This window comes from Kryptolebias marmoratus, linkage group LG19 (assembly GCF_001649575.2).
Source record: "Kryptolebias marmoratus isolate JLee-2015 linkage group LG19, ASM164957v2, whole genome shotgun sequence".
In the NCBI taxonomy this organism is placed as follows: domain Eukaryota; kingdom Metazoa; phylum Chordata; class Actinopteri; order Cyprinodontiformes; family Rivulidae; genus Kryptolebias; species Kryptolebias marmoratus.
Window position 1 is genome coordinate 21,946,277 of NC_051448.1, and position 19,273 is coordinate 21,965,549.

Below are 19,273 nucleotides of genomic sequence, written 5' to 3' on the forward strand. Positions count from 1 at the left end.
GGGGGGGGGGGGAGATGCTGGGGGAAGGGGAGGCGGTGGAGGTGCAAGTTTCGGTTGTGCTACCGAAACTTGGCGCCATTTGTCAGTCCCTCCAGGATTTCGCGGGCATTTTTTGTGATTGTTGCGGGCTAAAATGCCTGATATCGCAGGGCATTTTCCTAAAAGTTGGAGACACAAGGCAGTCTCAGAAAATACCTTGTCAATTGCTGATTACTCCTTGACTCCAGATTGTAGTCAATCATGTGTTTTTTAGTTCCCAGTTTGTGTTTGTTTGTGTCCCCCTGTCAGGACTCTATAGCTAGGCCTAATGAGAGCAGCACAGCGACGGAACAGACAGACTCGGGTAATAGAAAATTGCAAGTGATTTATTTACACTGCGGGTAACTACAGGGAACCGGATCTGAAAGAGAAGACGGATAGTGAGTTTTCGTGGACTGGAAAAAATCCTTTCAGAGATAAGTGAGGAGGTAATAGGCTCAGGGCTTACAGTTTGTGAGGGTGAGTCCTTTGTGGGAGGGAGGTGAGGTGAACGGGGGGCTCCAGGTGTAGATTCCAGATGAGCGAGTTCCAGGAGGTCGGGGTCGGAGAGTTGCTCTCAGTGTCTCCGGACCAGTTTGGCAGACAGGCACAGGGTAGAGACTCAGATTATTGTCCTTAGGCGGCGGCACAGTGTCCAAATCAGCCAGGTTCTCGGGAAAGCTGGTTGCTCTGAGGAGGCACGAACAAGAAGATAAGTTAAATCTTTTCTTAAAGGTTTTTCTCGAAGAATGAGAAGGCTGCAAGACGTTACCGCAAGGCAAACAATGCTCCAGCGCTGGTCTGATCCAAGCCACGGCCTTAAGTACCCAGCTTCCCTGATAGTGCTGATCCTCTGCAGGTGTGAAGGGACCGTCGAGTCGACCAACAGGAGTCGCAGGACACGGCCACCCGGGAAGTAAACTCCCCGATCACCACACCCCCCTAATGTTTACTTTTTGTAACCCAAGTAAAAAAACATTTTTGCTAAGTGTTTTTTGGTTTGTTTGTTTGCTTTTAGTCCAGCAGAGAAAGAAAGAGTAAAAACAGTGAGAGAGAAATTTACCAAGCTGAGAAGTAACTTTTATTTCTCAATTACCTTTTGTTTTACCATTTTCAGAGAACTGCTTCAGCTTGCACATTGCCTGACTCCTGCCGACCATCTTCAAAACATCACCACAATTTTAGGTGACCTTGGAATGAACACTGACCACTGCCCCTTAATGGGCTTTGAGCCTTAACCTGCTTTCTTATGTGGCTCTATAGAGGTCTAGTCAGCCTCTGAAGTCCCCCAAAAGATGGAGTGACAACTGGTCCCACACAGGTTCTGATCCAGTAAGCCATCTTCGACCCAGGGTGAAAAGAGAGAGAGGTCTTGTTTTTGTTTTGTTTTAAGTCTAATCTAAGGTGACCAAAATGAAAAAAAAAATGTTCATTTCCAGCCTGATATTTCCTGGTTAATTTAAGAATCTCATTTTCCTCATAAAAATTCCCAAACTAAGACATTATCAAATCAGATGGTCTCTTGCATGGGTAAATCCCGAGTCAACCTCCTGTACAAGGAATTGCTTTTGGTTTAGATAAACTAATAATCACTATTTTACTTTAGACCATTACTTTATTTTGTTTTGTTAAATTATCATTCTAATTACTTAACAGTCAATCCCCAGACTATTACTCCCCACATTCTTAGTGTTAGTTTATTTTGTATTGTGGTGATTCTATTGTTGTTCGGTGTTGATTCTAAATTTTGATTTAGATTATCATTGCAATACCATTTTAAAAGACAAATTCAGTCTCTCCTTCTCATTTGGTGTACATATTATGAGAAAGAGTTCCCTGTAATGACAAATTCTGCTTCATCTGTTAAGTTCTAATAATAGAGGTGAATAGATTAAGTAATCCAATGATTGAATAAAACATAATCAATGCGTTATTGGTCGATAAACTGACCTGGTAGCTCCTGCTTTAATGAGAACTTAAACATATGGCAAGTTGATGAAAAAGTGTTATCCTTCTTTTGTCATCCTCTAAATGCGACAGGTTTTGTCACATTTGCAGTGTTCTGCTCTCCTGCAGTCTTTTGTTGTTAGGGACTGTGTAACCAACTGAATTATGCATCTAAAATGCTGCCTCTTTATGGCAGCATACACGATGATGTTCAAGGCCAAGCAGTCAAGAATGGCAACATAATGCATCGTCCTGTATTTTGTTAAATATACATGAGGAGAGAAGTACATCACTCTGTGAATTGTATTAACTGTAGAGTTTAGAAACTACTGCAGAGTTCTGTGGACACTGGATTTTTCATATGTTCATTGGGATTTATAACGTGAGCAACTTTTGCTCAACCTGATAAGCAAAACATTTATGTAGAGTGTAGGATTAGCTTTAAGGATTGCATACCAACTCCTCCAGTATTGTTTGTACAGCATTCTAACCTAAGATGACCATAAATAAACCTTGAGAGTAGTGCATGGTGTTTGGAAGTGGAGAGCAAGCACAGCAGGTGGAAGAGACCAGCCTGGACAAGTGGATGTATGTTCTGAAGAATAAAAGCAAGCAGAAGCAAGACAGAATTCATGTGTGTGAATGAGAGGGAGACAGGTGCACCTGAAGCTGCGAGCAGTAGAAATACTGAAGGTGGATGAAGTCAACCTCATCTACAGTGTAACAATTGACTGAATCATAGCCATTTTTGTGTTTTTTCAACAGAGTCCCAAACTTGAGTTATGATGAATTGTTTCAAAAGGAAGCTGATGATGATGATGATGATAATGATTGTTAAATGACCAGGTTATAGGTAGAACTAAATGTGAACCTCAGAGAGGTGAAGGCTTCCCAAAGCTTTTCACCATGTTTCTATGCTTTGTCTTTGTTAAGAGATTGGTTACGCTCATCACAAACTCGCTATAAGGTAGTGAGAAGGGAAAAGAACAATCTAAAACAACTGTCACACTGAACTATTTTTTTTCTTTGTAAATTATCTAACACTGCTCATTCTGTTTGTGCCGTTCAGTTGGTGCTGCCAGAGTACTCCATCCATGGCCTGTTCTGCATAATGTTCCTGTGTGCCCAGGAGTGGCTGACTGTGGGCCTTAACATTCCCTTGCTTTTCTACAACACTTGGAGGTAAATAATAAATTCACATGTTTGTGTTTACATGTCTATGTCTGAGTTTTTATATATAGACTTTCTTTTTGTTAACATAATTTTATTTAGGGTTAAGATAAAGCTGGAAAAATTCGGTTTTTTCTTAGTATTAAATTCTGATTCACAAAAGACCCAAACCAGTTACTTGCAATGAACAAACACACTGAACATATTTTTCTCCTGCAAAGATGAGACAGGTTTAATAGGAGTCAGTATCATAATATGCAGCCGTAAATACTCAAGTCTATACAATGTGCTACCAACTCCAATGACTGGTTGCTATAACAAGTTATTGAGCCTTTCTGCTCTCTGTATCCAAAATGCCAGGTAAACTATTTATAATTTTAACATTTTCTGGCAATGTATCAACCATAATTTTAGAAATTAATAGTTTCCAATATGCAGTATATTGCAGTTCTTGACTGTCTTTTAGAATTTGGTATTCAGAAGCATTTTATTGCTGTTGTGTGTACATTCATGGACATCCCCACCAACCTTTAAACCTCAAATATCTAGTGGTGTGATGTGGTAAAAGTTAATGAGGAAACCGGGAAAGGAGTGTCCCTTCATCTTTAAAACACTTGGACACTTAGACCTAACTGCTACATATCTTCCAACCCATTCCTATCAGTACTTTTTAACCAATCATCCTATTCAAATGCATTGCATAGGATAGATTTATTGGAATCAAATCAAATCAAATTTATATAGCACATTTAAAAACAACTGTCATTGGCCAAAATGCTGCACACATAAACATTCAATACAAACAGTATACAAAATACAATATCATTACAATTCTCACAATGTATTAAAAGCCAGTGAATGTAAATGTGTTTTAAGCTGATTCCACAGTTTAAGACCTACAACTGAAAATGCTCGATCACCTCTGTGGACCAGCCTGGATTTTGGGACAACTAAATACAAATGGACTTTTGATCTAAGTGATCTAGAGGGTACACAAGGCTGCAGAAGATCAGACAAATATACAGGTGCCTGCCCATTTAGGGCCTTATAAGTCAACAATAAAACTTTAAAATCAATTCTAAAACAAACGGGGAGCCAGTAAAGAGAAGCAAGAACTGGTGAGATACGTTCATGCTTTTTTGTTCGTGTTAAGAGACGAGCTGCAGCAATCTGAACCAGCTGCAGTCGTGAGAGGCTAGCCTGGCTGACACCAACATACAGGGAATTGCAGTAATCAAGTCGGGAGCTAATAAAAGTGTGAATCACCCGTTCAAAATCATTAGAAGATAAAAATAGTTTCACTTTGGATAAAATAGACTAAACTTTAGTTTGGAAAATCTCATTAGAAGTTTATTATAATACACTTTATTCATGGTATCTTTTAAAACATTCAAGAACACCTTCAATTAAAACAGGTTAAATACAACAAGCAAATAAGGTAAAACAAGTAGAAAACACAACCTTGTTATTATTTATTAAACTAAAGTGAAGCCAAACTGGAAATACTGTGTGAAAACTAAACCTACTCTTGCTGCTTCCATAGGATTTAAGAGGGAAAGAATCATCTAGGTGTTGCTGATTAATATGACCACCTTTTAAAAAAGCAGATGTTTTGTTGGTTTGCTGCTCTGAAGCATACACGTGTGTGTTAACACAATGGCAAGCTGGAAAGACATCAGCAATGACCTTAGAAAAGCAACTGTTGTGCCCATCAGTCTGGGAATGGTTAAAGTTCATTTCAAAACAATTTGAAGTCTGTTGTTCTAGAGAGTGAAAGATTATTCACAGGTAAAGAACATTTAAGACAGCTGTCAATCTTCCCAAGAGTGGGTGTCCCAGTAAATCCACCCCAAGGTAATAGAAAAGGTAAATGAACCCTATCGCAGACTCCATCTTAGCAGGTTAAAGGTTAAAGTTCATGACAGGACAAATAGAAAAAGACTGAACAAGTATGTATTTGTACGAGTTACCAGGAGATAGCCTCGTCTCTCTGAAAGAACATGACAGCATGTCTTAGGTTTTAAAAGTTTCATCTGAACAGATGAGACCAAAGTAGAGATGTTTTCTCATAATGCACAATGCCATATGAAATCAAACAGCATATGAGCATAAACACGTCATAGCAACTTTCAAGTATGGAAGCAGAGAGTTGATGGTTTGGGCTCCTTGTAATGATTGAATCGACCATGAACTCCTCTGGATAACAAAAGGATTCCAAAGTCAAACGTGGGGCCATTTGTTCGACAGCTGAAGCTTGGCTGTAACTAGCTCTTGAAGTATCAAGACAATGATCCCAAACACTGCAGAACAACTGAAAAAGAAAAAAAAAAATCAAGGTTTTGCAGTGGTCCATTCAATGTCCAGACCTGAACCTGACTGATGCTGTGGCTGGACCTTTAAAGGCAAAACTCACAGGTGGCGTATGACACCTTCATTATTTTTAGTTATGACTCCCACTCTGGCTGCAGCTGGCCTCCAAGCCAGGTGTACGGTGATATTTCTCAGCACTGTTATATGCTCCTAAACACTTTTTGTGTGAACATCCAGGTTCCCATAGCAGCTATTTTTTTGTGCTTTAATGAACAGTTCCTCTTTTGTTTAGTTGTATCACCGTTTCACATCAGAAATTTAAAACTGGACACGGAGAGATTAGGTTTTCCTGTTGAAAATTTTACAGAATTAGGACCCCAGATTTCCTCATAAAACACATTTTTATTTGTCAAAACTTTGGAGACAAAGAAAAATATTTGCCTAAGTTCTAATTTATTTTAAAGCTGATCTGTGTTATTACAGCCACTTCAGCGTGCCAAGTCCTATATGTTTAAGTGGCGTTAATTGTTGGTTCCAATGTCATGTCGTGCTGCAGCATTCCGTTTGCTTTTGGCTTAAGAGAGGTAGCAGAAACAAATATCTGGAAACAACAATGTGAGAGACTAATAATGTAAAATAGAAAAACACTACAGAGGTTTTACAGTGATACGAGGTTTCACAAACTGCTGAATCATGGAGTGTACCTGGCTTTTCACACACATTTAATTTTCACTTCATTTTAGTAAAGTAATGATATGAAGCAATTTGATGTGTTTTCATACTATTGGGGTTAGATTTGAATAATTTTAGAACCTGCTAAAGACCAGATCCTTTGTATTATGGGCTGATACATAAAACTCAAAAGTTAGAAGAGGGTGAACTTTCTCTTTCCTGCGATTCACCTACGACTTAAACTTTGAAGACATCTGATTATCTGAAACAATTTTAGGGTTAAAGCAAGCATTATTAATGCAACTAACACTTCTAGAGTCTCCTAAAGGAAGTTTTGAAAATAGGTCACTAGTAAGTGATGCTCAGTCTTCTTTTATTGCTCCTTTTTTATCTGTTGTCTCAGCTTTTGCTCCTGTCTGCTGGTCATTGAGTTAGACGTGGACTCCTGGCAGTCTGATTGATTTAAGCTCATGTGCTCAGCAGGGTAAGGCTTAGAGAAGAGGAGAGGAAAACATCTTGCTGTCTCATTAACTGCAAACTGTGCCAGATGCCCACCGGCTACAGATGCAGCAGCTGGGAGATGAGAGGACAAGGGAAAATGGAGAGTGGAAGACAGAGATAGAGGAGAGTATAATACCAGGGAGAGAACAGCAGGAGGCAGGAGATGGAGAGAAAAACCTCCTGACTGCTGAGTGAGATATTTAACTTTGACAAGGTGATTGGGAGATCGGGAGGATAGCTGGTTGTGTGTGTGTAAGTTTACCTTCACTTTGTCTATGTGCAGAGTTTAAAGATGTTTCTAGAGAGTGGACAAGAAAAGTTTCTACTGATGCAGCTGATTTTGGAAAGTTTGTCAGTGTGATCAAGGGCACAATAAGCTGGGATGAGATTCTGATGGTATGATAACCTTAAGCAAAAATACCCCAGTTTCGCAATATTACAGCAAAAACTTAAAAATGCATCACATAATTTGTTTGCCTTCGCTTAAAATCAAAACTGCAGTTATTATATATTTTATGAGGATAATAGTAAGAAGTTTCTGTTTTTTAATTTAATGCAAAGCTATAAATAAAGAGACAGAACACAAGTGAACCTGTCGGCAGTCACTGTTCAATTGAGTGTGTCAGTTTTTTTCCTGAACTCAGGACAGTATTGAAACCACTTTGTAATCGACTTTCTGATTTCTAACATTTTTATTTGTGATGATATTTAAAGTCAAGTCTGAAATTCAATTTAATCCCAAGTATTGACCGTAATCTAGTGTCAAGTAAAACACCAAAGTCAACAGGGCTGTTTATTTTATTCTGTGCTGAGTCAACATTCACAGTATTAATATTATTAATACTAATTAATTAATATTAATATAATTTTTTTTCAGTATACTTTTAGACTCAAACTACTTCTGCATACTTTGTGCTATTTTATCCACAGCACCAATTCACAACTAAAGTCATCTCAGGGCACTGTACAAAATCATCCACATACAATATAAAAGCCATTTGGTAAAAGTTGTCCATCTTTATATTTTGCTTTTCCTTTTCCTTACACATACGTTTTCATCAAGTAATGTTTATATTTTGTTTTGCTTTTTCCTTATACAAGCGTTTGTTCTTTTGACATTTCCTCGTCTCATCTTTTTACTTTACCTAGTGCATTTCTGCCCCAATATGCAAATGAGGAGGAGCAGGATCTATGTGCAGATTGATTGTTCGTGCCTGCGCTTTTGGCTGTTTCAGGAGAACGCCTCATTTGAGAGGAAGTGAACTCATAGCAGAGTCTCAGACAGCTGCAGAAGAGTTAAGGCACGTTGCTAGCTTAGTTGAAAGCAATACAATCAGTAATGACTATTTATTGTTTCCCTTTCCAAAGCCCCAGAGCAGTGGCGGCTGGTGGAGTTTTCTCCAGGGGGTTGCTATAAGTCCAAAATAGACATATACCAAAACATATACTAAGGTATCACACCAGTGTATTTACATGAATCAAAACAACAAAAGCAACGTTATAATGAACTTATAAATGCACATATGCACAAGTGCTTCCTGAACACCAATACTTACAAAGACGGAGGTCTCCCAAGGCACAAGCCTGTAGGACACATTTAGCGTTTATAAGACCTGTTTTCTCCCTTATTTTTCAAAACTTTACTGTACAATATAATGAAGATCAGATGTCTCACTCCGATTAGAATTCAAAACCAAACATTTTAACAGTTTTTAGCATAGATTTTCCTAAACTAATTATTAACTATGAACTTATTTATTACCTTGTTTATGTAACTTAGTCACGTAATGAACTTATTGTTGTCTTTGAATAAAAAGCAGCTCACCCGCGGCTCGACTTTTCAATCAGGCGAACTTTATGACAGACAGATGTGATGTCAGCCCGTGGCGGGAGTCCCACGCTCCGGCGGCGGGAGGCGGTGAAATCTAAACACAGCTGCATTCAGCTCTGGGCGCAGGAGAGGTGCGCCCAGAACGGTCCAAAGGTACTGAAGAGGAGCTACTGCGCATGTACAACTTTTAACGGGAGTCTATGGACAAAGATTTTTGTGCCCCGGGACGGAAATACGTCACCAATCAGACAACGTCGAAGAACTAAACAACTTTACTCATCATTATCTATAAAATATTTATCTTACACAAATATTTATCTTACACATATATTTTGAAATTTTTTTATTTTATTATTTTATTTTATTTAATTTTTTTACTTCTTATTCAAGGTAAAGTGAGTGGTGGGGCAGTGACCTTGTGCCCTCTATTGGCCAGCTGCCACTGCTCCAGAGCGCAGAGAAGGCGCGCTTTAATACCGCTCACACCTGTGCGCGCTCCCTTATGGGGGCTTAAACTAAATTCAAAGTTGCTGTGTGTCATTATTTATCTTCCCTTTGTAATAAATTTGTTTGTTGTTGGAAAGACCATTAATCATCACCTCATCACATTATTTAGCCACAAAGTTTGGCTTACCTTTTCACACGTTGACCATTTCGGCTCTGTTACTACCTCACTTCATGGCACAAAAGAGAATCGGGGTGGGTTGGCTTCAACCATCCTTGCTACTTTGGTTCATATAGAAATCACATTGAGGCAGCCAAAAGTTGTCAAAGTCCTTGCTTGAGATGCTTTATGAAAAAGCCTAGTAACTTTTATGCCACCAGTGAACATTCAGACATTATATATGTTCATGATTTCACCCAGAGAAAAACTAACTGGATATTATATTTTAAGAGCTGGTGATCATTTGTGTCACAAAAAAGACAGCTGTTAGGGGTAGTTTTAAGATGCCTCTAGGGAGCCAATTTGTATTATCCCTAGTCATTTTTTAGAACAACCAATGCAAATATAGGTAGGTTCAAAAGATAAATATGTCTCAAAGTTACTGTTGTCTTAAACTATAGATTATAGCTCTTTATTATTAAGAAAATTATATTCAGTCTGTTTTATCATCCTGAGCTGATTAGCTTAGATTTAGGCACTGCTATGTAAATCATTTAGCACATTATTAAAAACCAGTAGTATAGACTTCTATTCATGTACAATATAAACAAGCAAACTGACTAATCTACTTGACTACAATATACTTAAAAACCAAACTTACTAAGCCTACAGTTTCACATGTGATGCTTGCATACATTAATTGCTGAGAAAAGCACCACATACATGCAGTTTTAGCTCTTCTGGCACACAACTGAAAACATACTAAAGATACACTGAATAAAATGTCCTTGCTGTTTTGCACCTTTTGTTGCTAGCAGGTCCTATAGCGACTTCACAGGTCCTGCGTTAAAACCCACTAAGAGATTGGTTAACCACTGTCCACTTCAATTTCCACAGGGGTTCTGGAAATATTCTCCATAGCACTTTTTTGACTTGTTTCCATTTAGAGCCAAGATAATAATTTGCTTTAACCACTAATTCATTGGGCTATCTCTACATTTTAGAATTCCATCACACTTCAGTTTATGAAGGTTAATTAGCTTGTTGTTTAACTTTTAAATCGTTCATACCAAAATTTCTTCTGAGTACCACTAGAGGGATCCTGAATATCATCAGTGGCATTTGTATAACAGTTTGAGAACCAGTTGAGTTATGCAACACAACACTTTTAGCCCAAGATAGAGCAGATAAGGAAGGGTTAATCAAAATTTCATACTTTTGTCATACATCTGACTTCTAAATATTTTATAATCTAGAGTTTTACCTGCCAGTTATACACTGACTCCTAAACCATGCACCATCACTGTTTAGACATGATTTTAAACATTACTTTCCACTTCCACCCTTTCATCAGAGTCTCCCGCATGATTCACGTTACATCAGATTCATTATGCCAGTTCTTCCATTCCATTGCCTTTTACATTTTCTCCCATCATCTCTCCCGCCTACTTCCCCTCTCCTTTCCTTGTGGTCTGGAACGGGTCAACTACCCGGGGTGTGGTTTTTGCCCTCTGTGGCAGGTACTTCCATTCCCCAACGGATACTAAGGAGCTGCTCTACGACCCAGCATCCGTGATGAATGGTGACACGCTCAAGTTCTGCCAGAAGGAGGCCTGGTGCAAGCTGTCCTTCTTTGTCCTGTCCTTCTTCTACTATCTCTACTGGTGAGCAAAGATCAGGTGATGTCACCTGTAAAAACACCACAGCAGATAGACTAGCACTAGAGTATATATATATATATATATATATATATATATATATATATATATATATATTCATACTTAACCAAAAATACTAAATTCATGTTGGAAAATTGTTGCATATTTCCAGTTTTGAAAAGAATGGTCTGGCTTTTACAACAACACTGTTAATCGACTTTGGTTTGATTCCTCAGCTTTGAAGCAAAGTGTGTGCAAATCACTGAATAAAGTAACCATTTCTCTGGCATTTGCATGCTAGTTCATCAATGTACTACATATTTATTCAGGGTAGTCATAGGGTACTCATTGGCCTACTTCTTCTAATCCATGTGATGCGATGAGAATTTGATTCTTTACTTCATTGACAAGCACCACTTTAAAGTGAAGTCAACTTTGCTACATACAGTATTTGTTAAATTGTTCTTGATTCTATGTTTTATGCAAAAGATGAATAATATGCTGTATTATTAATGCTAAATAAGATAAGTGTACTAATGTTTCTACTAAAATCGTCCACGCTTATGTGATAATAATGTTCACAGTTTTCCTGTTCATGTCTAACAATGCTCTTATTAATCACTCTGGGTTCCTGTTCCATGTGTCATATGGGTGCTGCAGTGTGTGGAACCTGGAAATATCCCTCTATTAGGTCTTATCAGTGGAAACACTTAAAGGTACAATCCTCATATTTTTTGCTGATTTTATTATGTGATAATAAATTTAAGCAGAATAACATTATTAACAGTGTTTGACTGGTCAAAAAACTGGTGACCCTTATTTAGGATTTTGCCATAAAAGGGTGTTGTGATTGTATAAAATTTAGAATTATTTAGGTGACCTGGCAAAAAATTGTAATAGTTCTTAAAATTTGTTTTTAGTGGCTCAGACAAGGATTATTTGTTGACAAAACAAAACATGGCAGTAAACATTGTCATATTATTCTTTAAAATGAATGCAGTTTAAAATTTCTCCAAAATATGTCAACATATGGTTGTCCCTTCATCGAGCTAAATTTGACCTATAATGAAAAGTTTGCATTTAGCCAAAGTGGTTACAAAAAAGTAGTACCAATGGTACCAGGGTTTGAATTTAGGGTTTTTGATTTCAGGTGCTCTGTGTATTTCACTATACCAAACAGTTGCACACTTTCATAGGCACTATTGCATTATCAGACTTTGTTAATACTGTTTGTAGTTTAGTTGCAATTTATTAAATTTGTATATATTTATTATTTTACACCCCCATTTTATTGAGGAAAAAAAAAGAATTAGGCACCCCTGCATATTGTAATTGCTACATTTTAGGAAAAAAGAATTGTGTGTGTCGGGGTGGGACTTTGACATGACTTAAATGGTAGAATCTAGAGATTTAAAAAAAAATGTTTAAAGTTTGAAAACATGACTCCAGCAAACACTAGCCTGTGTGGTGAATTTTGCTAGCAATATTAAATTGATGACACCACTTCATATGTTTAGTTTGATGTCTAGAAAAAAAATGCCTTATTATAATTAAATACTTGGTAAAGTATATTTTATTTTTGATATCACAAAGATAATGAGAGTTAGCGCTCCCTCCTGGCATGGTATGGTAGTATAGGTTTAGAGAAAAATATCAAAAAAGAGCTAATGTGTCAAGCTCATTTGTATTACATTCATTTTCATCAATTAAGATAATTTTTTAAACATTTACATCATCCTTGTGGGTGCTAAATTATGCATGGCAGTAAAAAAAATATTGTATTAATTATTATGTTTGCAATGTCAGGCCTTACCATCAGCACATAGCAAAATATCGTGGTTTGTAGACCAATATAAAACTGCAGGTTAAACAGTCATGTTATTGTCAAAGTTGGCAAGTTATTGTTGAAGTTTAACAGCGCAAAAGCCCATCCTGTTCAGTATTTATGTCATGGAACCCAGTGTCGACACATGAACTGAGCTTTCAGCTTGACCTGAAATCATCTTGCTTCTCCATCTCACTCCATCTCATCGTGCTCTGGTTCCACCAGGTTCAATACAGTATAACTTTATAGATTCTTTTTCACCATATTCTTGACATGGTGTGATTTTTACAGTCATGTTCTTTGACCATTAAACTTTGATGATCAGTTTCTGTAAAATCATGGTCAAATGTAATTTTGAAATTAAAATTGCAAATTTATCAACACTGGAGATTTATGAATGACAGTTTGCTTTCATATTATTAGGTTCAGCTGTTAAACTACATCAGTTATAAAGCAGTATTTCCTAGTGATTAACAAAGGCCATTATTAATTGTTTTCTTCAGTGTTCTGTATTTTCTCACAAAACGATATTCAATGTTACATGTGTTTGGGCTTGTAATACAAGACTGTACGCTAAAGGTAGCATTTCACTAAGCTGTAACTGAGGGGTTAGGGTTAGGGGTTTGACGACTCAAAATTACTAGGAAAAAAGCTAATTTTCTGTTGCAGTCTCACTGAGATCTGAGTGTTTGTAATCAAACATCCAGAAAGCCATGTGGCCAGGTTTTGAACAGCCAGTTTTTTTTTTTAAATCACAGACTATTTTTGTATGAACGGCTTGCAAAACTTCATTCTTGGACATGCAAACTATTTTATTGTCTATATCGTACCCACCTTGGCAGCTGCCACCTTGTTTATGATTTATTCTACTAGAGAAAACTTTTGAAATGAAGATTAACAGGTTTGGACCAGTTTTTCAAAAAAATGTATTTTTCATCACCGTGGTTTTTATAGCTGTTTCTGCTACAGTGGTAGGAAGAGTCAACATATTATTATTTTTGCCTACAACACCAGAACTGTCCTTTCAGTTACTGTTATACAACACGATTCAAAGCTGTTCTAACATACCTAAAACACTATAGCAATAAAATGTTATCTTTTACATGCTGATCCAAACTGTCAAAATCACATCAAACCTAAAGAAAAAGTTTTTCTAATAAGTATGAAAAAAGTAAATGATCATTTTGAGAAATGGACTTGTCTGTAGCCTTAGTGTTGATCAGGATAAAAAAAAAATAGAAGAATGTGATTGAACTTGAAGTGAAGCAACCGGAAACCTGCTCTGTGGGGCTTGTGTCTATTTTCTTAACCCCTTTTTTTGACAGTTGATTCCAAAACCTAACTTGCCTCCACCCAGAGATCCTTTGCATCTTTATGAAATATCTCACTGGCACACAAATGCGCCCTGACTGACACCAAACCCTATATTCTGGACATAGTTGTGCACACCTTCACATATAGAGAAGTACTCAGGGCTCTACCTGATTACCCACCTCCACACCCAGATGAATCTTTCCTGCTTGACAGAACTTTTATGGTGCAGATGATGATATTTACAATGGAGCTTGTAATTTTATCAGTTCGGGCTCTACAGAGCAGAACCGCTGACAATCAGGTCATATTTTCCATGTCAATCTAAATTTCATTTTGTATGAAACTCAAGGAGACACCAGGTTATTTTTTTTACTTTTTACTGTTTTGTACCTTTGAAATTTTGGTCACTCTGCACTCATATTTTCATAAGTTTAAAATAATACCTACCACGAGTTACTTCATACTTCATACTTGCCTTGTCAGCTGTCCCAGGTTTGATTTAACTTACTGGAGTGTTATTATTAATAGGTTATATAGTTTGAGGGTAGGCTGATGCCAGATCCCTAGCCCTATCACCTAACAAGCGAGTTGATTGTGCTCTCGGTTCAGCTTCATATCAAACCTTGAGCAGCTATCGAACATCAAGAGAAAAAGATAAAACCTGACAAAACGTTAACTTCTCACCTCTAACCTGAACTGTGGACCAACAGTAATACATGGGTTTGTAATGGTAAACACAATATGAAATAGCAACTGCTAAGTGTAAAGCAAGGATATAAAGTGGCAAAAGTATGAATTAACCAGCACTCACTTAGTTTTAGCAACCTTTCAAACAAATAAACAAACAACTTTCTTGGTAGTATGCTCATGCCTGGGCAGCTTCTGTTCTGCTCAGCCCCAACTCCACTCAGGTGAGCTCTGTGCTGTCTCTCCCGCCTCAGATGCACCTCCTCCCAGATAATAATGATCTGCCTGACTAATGGAGTCCCTCTCGAAGTGTGACCTCCACCCACCAACCTCTCACCCTCCTTTTCTCTTCCTATCCTTTTTGTCACAGGGATGCTGCGTGGAATGTGCTGCTCTCCAGCTGCAAATTCCTTCCCTCGTTGCAACATGAAAATAAGATTTCTGTGTTTGTGCAGTCCAATGCATGTTTGTAGATGCAACTTGCTGTGTGATGTACAGTTCAGGATTAACCCTTTTGTCTTTTGCTCCTATAGCATGACATTCAAAAAGCCAAACAGGAATTCATGGAAATGCATGTTGACAAGAACTAAAGTTTCAGATGAGACAAAGCTGAGGGCTTTTTGGCCAGTCACATCAGTTGTTTTTTTTAGTTAATGTGGAAGGGTACCAACAAATTTATCCATGTCTGTATGCCTCAGTGAAAACAGGTTTAGATAAAACAGTGGATATAAAGGGACAAATGTGTAGATAAAAGAATAGCAGCACATTTAGTTGTATGCTGCAATTCTTTTTCTATTTCTTTTCAAAGGTCATTAAAAGCATGACCCCCCAGCTCTGGCTCTGTCATTGGTTTGTTAGTTTGGTTCACACAGCGGCTTGATTATAGGTTAGACCAATGGTTCCCAATCCTGGTCCTTGAGGAACACTATTCTGCATATTTCCATTGTTTCCCTACTCTTCAGCAGGTCTTCAAGTTCTGAAAAAAGCCTGTTAATCACTCGCTCATTTAAATCAAGTGTGTCAAAGCAAGGAAACAACTAAAACATGCAGGATAGTGACCTTTGAGAACCAGGGTTGGGAATCACTGGGGTTGGGGTACAGACAGGGTCATCACTGGCTCAAAAATGTTTTTAGGCAGGTGCCTCATTTTATAATCTGTGGTCCAACTGTTTTTCTCAGATACAGGAAGATTTCTTTGTGTCAGCAACTTTTCAACACTATGCCAATCAGCTAATCACACCATTGTGGAAATAAAACTTTTAGAAATGAAAAAAAAAGAAAGTGGAGTCACAAGTCTAACTATCATGCAGTGACTAATGGCACAAAAATGTAATTTTAGGAGACACAAAGCTAAATATGAAATAATAGCCTTATGTTATTTATTTATAAAGCATGTTGTTTTGCTTCAACAGGGTAAGTTGATGAAAAAACATGGTTAAAAAGTATGTTTTATTTCAATGATTTGAACAAAATTTAATGAAATAAAACAAATCAGTGTTAAGACCTTTTATTCAATTTTAATATATTTTACTGTGGATGCTGGATATTGTTCAGTGGCAAATTTAGCACTTGCAAAGCCAGACTAGTCTGGTTACAACGCTGTGCTGCACTCTGTTGAAAATTCTAATAATGGGACAATAGCTCATTATAAGGTCCCCTTTATACTGGATGAAGACCCCTCTAGGACGGACAAAATCAGCGACAACATAGATGGTCTTTGCAGGATCTTGGTGAGGTCTTTAGTGGTGCATTTTGAACAAAGTTGATCTCCATTACACATGATGGGTCCATTATGGTTTTGGCATTTACAAACGTTCCACAGTGAGCAAGGGCGTAAATCCTATCTCATTATTGAGGGGGGGGAGGAGACAATAAACAAGAAAATTTTGGGGGGGTCGGCAAAGTTACAGTAAAATGTAATGCAAAATGTACAGAGGGAAGCTTATCCGAACTGCATGCATATACTATACAGAATAATTAGTAATAATATTGATTTAAACGGCATGTGTTTAGTAGTCTTAATAGTAATATTAATCAGTACAATAGTGTCAGTAATTTTTTTATGAATTAAGGCACTTAAAATGCTGGAATCTGATAAACTGCTGTGTTACACCAGGCAAATCAAAATTAGCTATTAACCCTCTGGGGTCTAGGGGGAAACTGGACATTTTTGCACTATTTTAAATTTCCTACATATTTCACCCTATAAGTGAAATATGTATGCTGCCATTTTTGGAGTTAATTTTTTCAGCACAACCTCCCAAGTGTGAATTTCAAGTAATATTTCTGACCTACTGTATTACACAACAGACCTAAAATCACACAAAAAACAAAATCTGAGTGGAAAATTCTTAGTTTTTTTACTGTAAAAACCACAAACATACTTAATGAAATGTTTTTACAACTTAGAATGCAAATATAATCAGTAATATTCATAAACATGTGAACAAATTGAGCAAACAAATGTTGACAATTTCTTAGGCGTTTTTTAGACAAAACAATCAGGAGCTCTAAAAATTGCCATAAATCCTTTGGGCTACTCATATAAACAGTTTCTGTCCAAAACAAGGCAGAGGGGCACATCACATTCTTAATTTTGGTTATTTTCTATGTCCTGTTCATGCAGGATCATTCAGGTAAATGTTATAAAATATATCCTGATGCATGCTCAAAATATGCTTCCAAAATATGGATCTGAATCTGTCTCTTGTTATTATTTTTGGCTGGAAGGGAGACAGACAAAACGTGATTCTGTTTCCAGTAATCCTTTTCTAAAAAATAATGGATAACCTAGTTCATCAACAAAGTCCTCACTGTCTGTCCAAGACTCTTTTTATTATTATTATTAATATTTTTATCTCCATCTCTGCCTCTGAGCTTCTCCTTCCATCATCTCTGGGTCTGAACCTCCAACAGAAGCTGGAGCTCTACATTCAAAAATTTATTCAGTCAAAATTTTTTTGACTGAATAAATTAAAAACTAAATTGAATAAAAACTGAATAAATTTAACACTAAACACACCACACTACACCCTAACTATAAAATCCAAACACGATAAATATCACAAAAAAGGCTAGAGCGTTTTAAATCGGTCATGTGACTTGGACGCGCCGGCGCGTCCGTCAAATCTGAAGAGTTCAAACAAAGTCTCTAAGAGGGCGGATCTTTCCCACTAGAGCATTTTAAATCGGTCATGTGACTTGGACGTGCTGGACTCAGAGAAGTTAAGATAGCCCTGTTATACCAAGTAAATAAAAAATAGCTTCATAGCTAGTTTATTATGACTTAACCGAAGTTAGTACTTCGTGCCGCAGTGAGTGACACACAGTTCGCTTCCCACCTCAAGCGGCTCAGCCAGAGCCTGTTACCGGCACTGCTGTTGCTCCTCCTACACATTGGACTAAACCATTTTCCAACAGGGAAGGGGGGGGGGGGTATGGCAAAAAATTCCTTTGTTTTTCTTAGATTATTGGCGGATTTCTCTCCTTTTTTTTTGCCTTTTTATACTTATAATGTTTGAATACACAGTTTCCTTCAGTAAATTATTGGGGGGGGACAAATCCACACTTCCCCAAGATTGGGGGGGGTCCGGACCCCCCCAACCCCCGGGATTTACGCCTATGACAGTGAGATTGCAGTGATTTATCTTGGCAGCAATGTATTCATAATGTAGAGCCCATGAGTACCGATGTGGTTTGGTCATCAAAAGTTTGAAGCAAGATTGGCACGCGGGCCTCACGCCAAGGCTACAACACCATCCCACTCACCACTGGCAGCACTTCAAGTAAATTACTGCAATGCCATTAGAAGTGTGCTCATCATGTTCCATCGCTGCTCTCGCTACAACCAACAGAATCACACTCTCTCTCTCTCTATGCAGCTACAACAACAAGTCCACTCTTGTCCACATGCTAAAAAATATCACACCACACTCTGCCATTGTTCTTTTGTCTTTTAGACACTGGTTCTTTAATAATCGGTCTGGCTGTTCAAGAAAGGAAGAATGGTAGACATGGACAATGTTCTGCAATGAAAACACCTTTTACTTGTATGACACAAATAGTCCCAGATCTCCTTTATCTGTCTTCTCCGTCTCCCCAGCAGGACCACTGCTATCTGAGCTAGGAGGATGGCTTGTTGACACTGAAGTAGTACCATATATTACAGCTTAATTATTCATATTGCAGCATTGAGTTTGCTGGGTACGAAACTACTCATGGTGTTTCCTCCTCCACAGCAAGACTAAAACTGATGTTGGAGGTCCTAAAAACCTCTTATATACAATGCCTATGAAAAGTATTTTAAAAAATTCAATATTAAAGTGAAATCAAATTTCTACAGGATAATAACAATTAAATAAAAATATGTAATGTAAAATAGGTGACTGCTTAAATATCCACCCCCTTTAAAGTAACTTGGTCATTTGGTCTAGTTTTATAATACATGTCTATAGGGTGGTGTAGATTCTCAGTCATCCAGGCCATAGTAAATTCAAAAAAGTTAAAAAACAAAAACAACTGGACTTCTATTCTGTAGTTGAAGATGTTTCGCTTCTCATCCGAGGAGCTTTCTCAATTCAGAAATCACATAAAGAACTCTGTTGACTTTGCCAACAAAATTCAACATTTGAAGCTAGCTCCAGGAGAAACTCTGGTATCATTTGATGTTACTTCTCTTTTCACTTGCATACCTACATCAGAAGCAGTGGAAACCGTCAGAAAACGACTCTTACAAG

The 19,273-nt window shown here is 37.6% G+C and overlaps 1 protein-coding gene across 3 annotated transcripts in view; it reads left to right on the forward strand.

Moving 5' to 3' along the window:
• The window catches only part of cnih3 (cornichon family AMPA receptor auxiliary protein 3), a 140,358-nt gene that overhangs the window by 108,862 nt on the left and 12,223 nt on the right, over positions 1-19,273 (forward strand). Inside the window, exons 4-6 of one of the 3 annotated variants that reach the window (XM_017437638.3) lie at positions 3,035-3,147; positions 10,574-10,717; positions 11,372-11,427. In XM_017437638.3, the coding sequence (XP_017293127.1) occupies positions 3,035-3,147; positions 10,574-10,717; positions 11,372-11,402 (288 nt within the window). In that variant the 3' untranslated portion in view covers positions 11,403-11,427. Of the gene's footprint in view, positions 1-3,034; positions 3,148-10,570; positions 10,718-11,371; positions 11,428-19,273 lie in introns of all 3 variants that reach the window. The other 2 variants (XM_017437637.3, XM_017437639.3) reach the window with 2 other exon arrangements.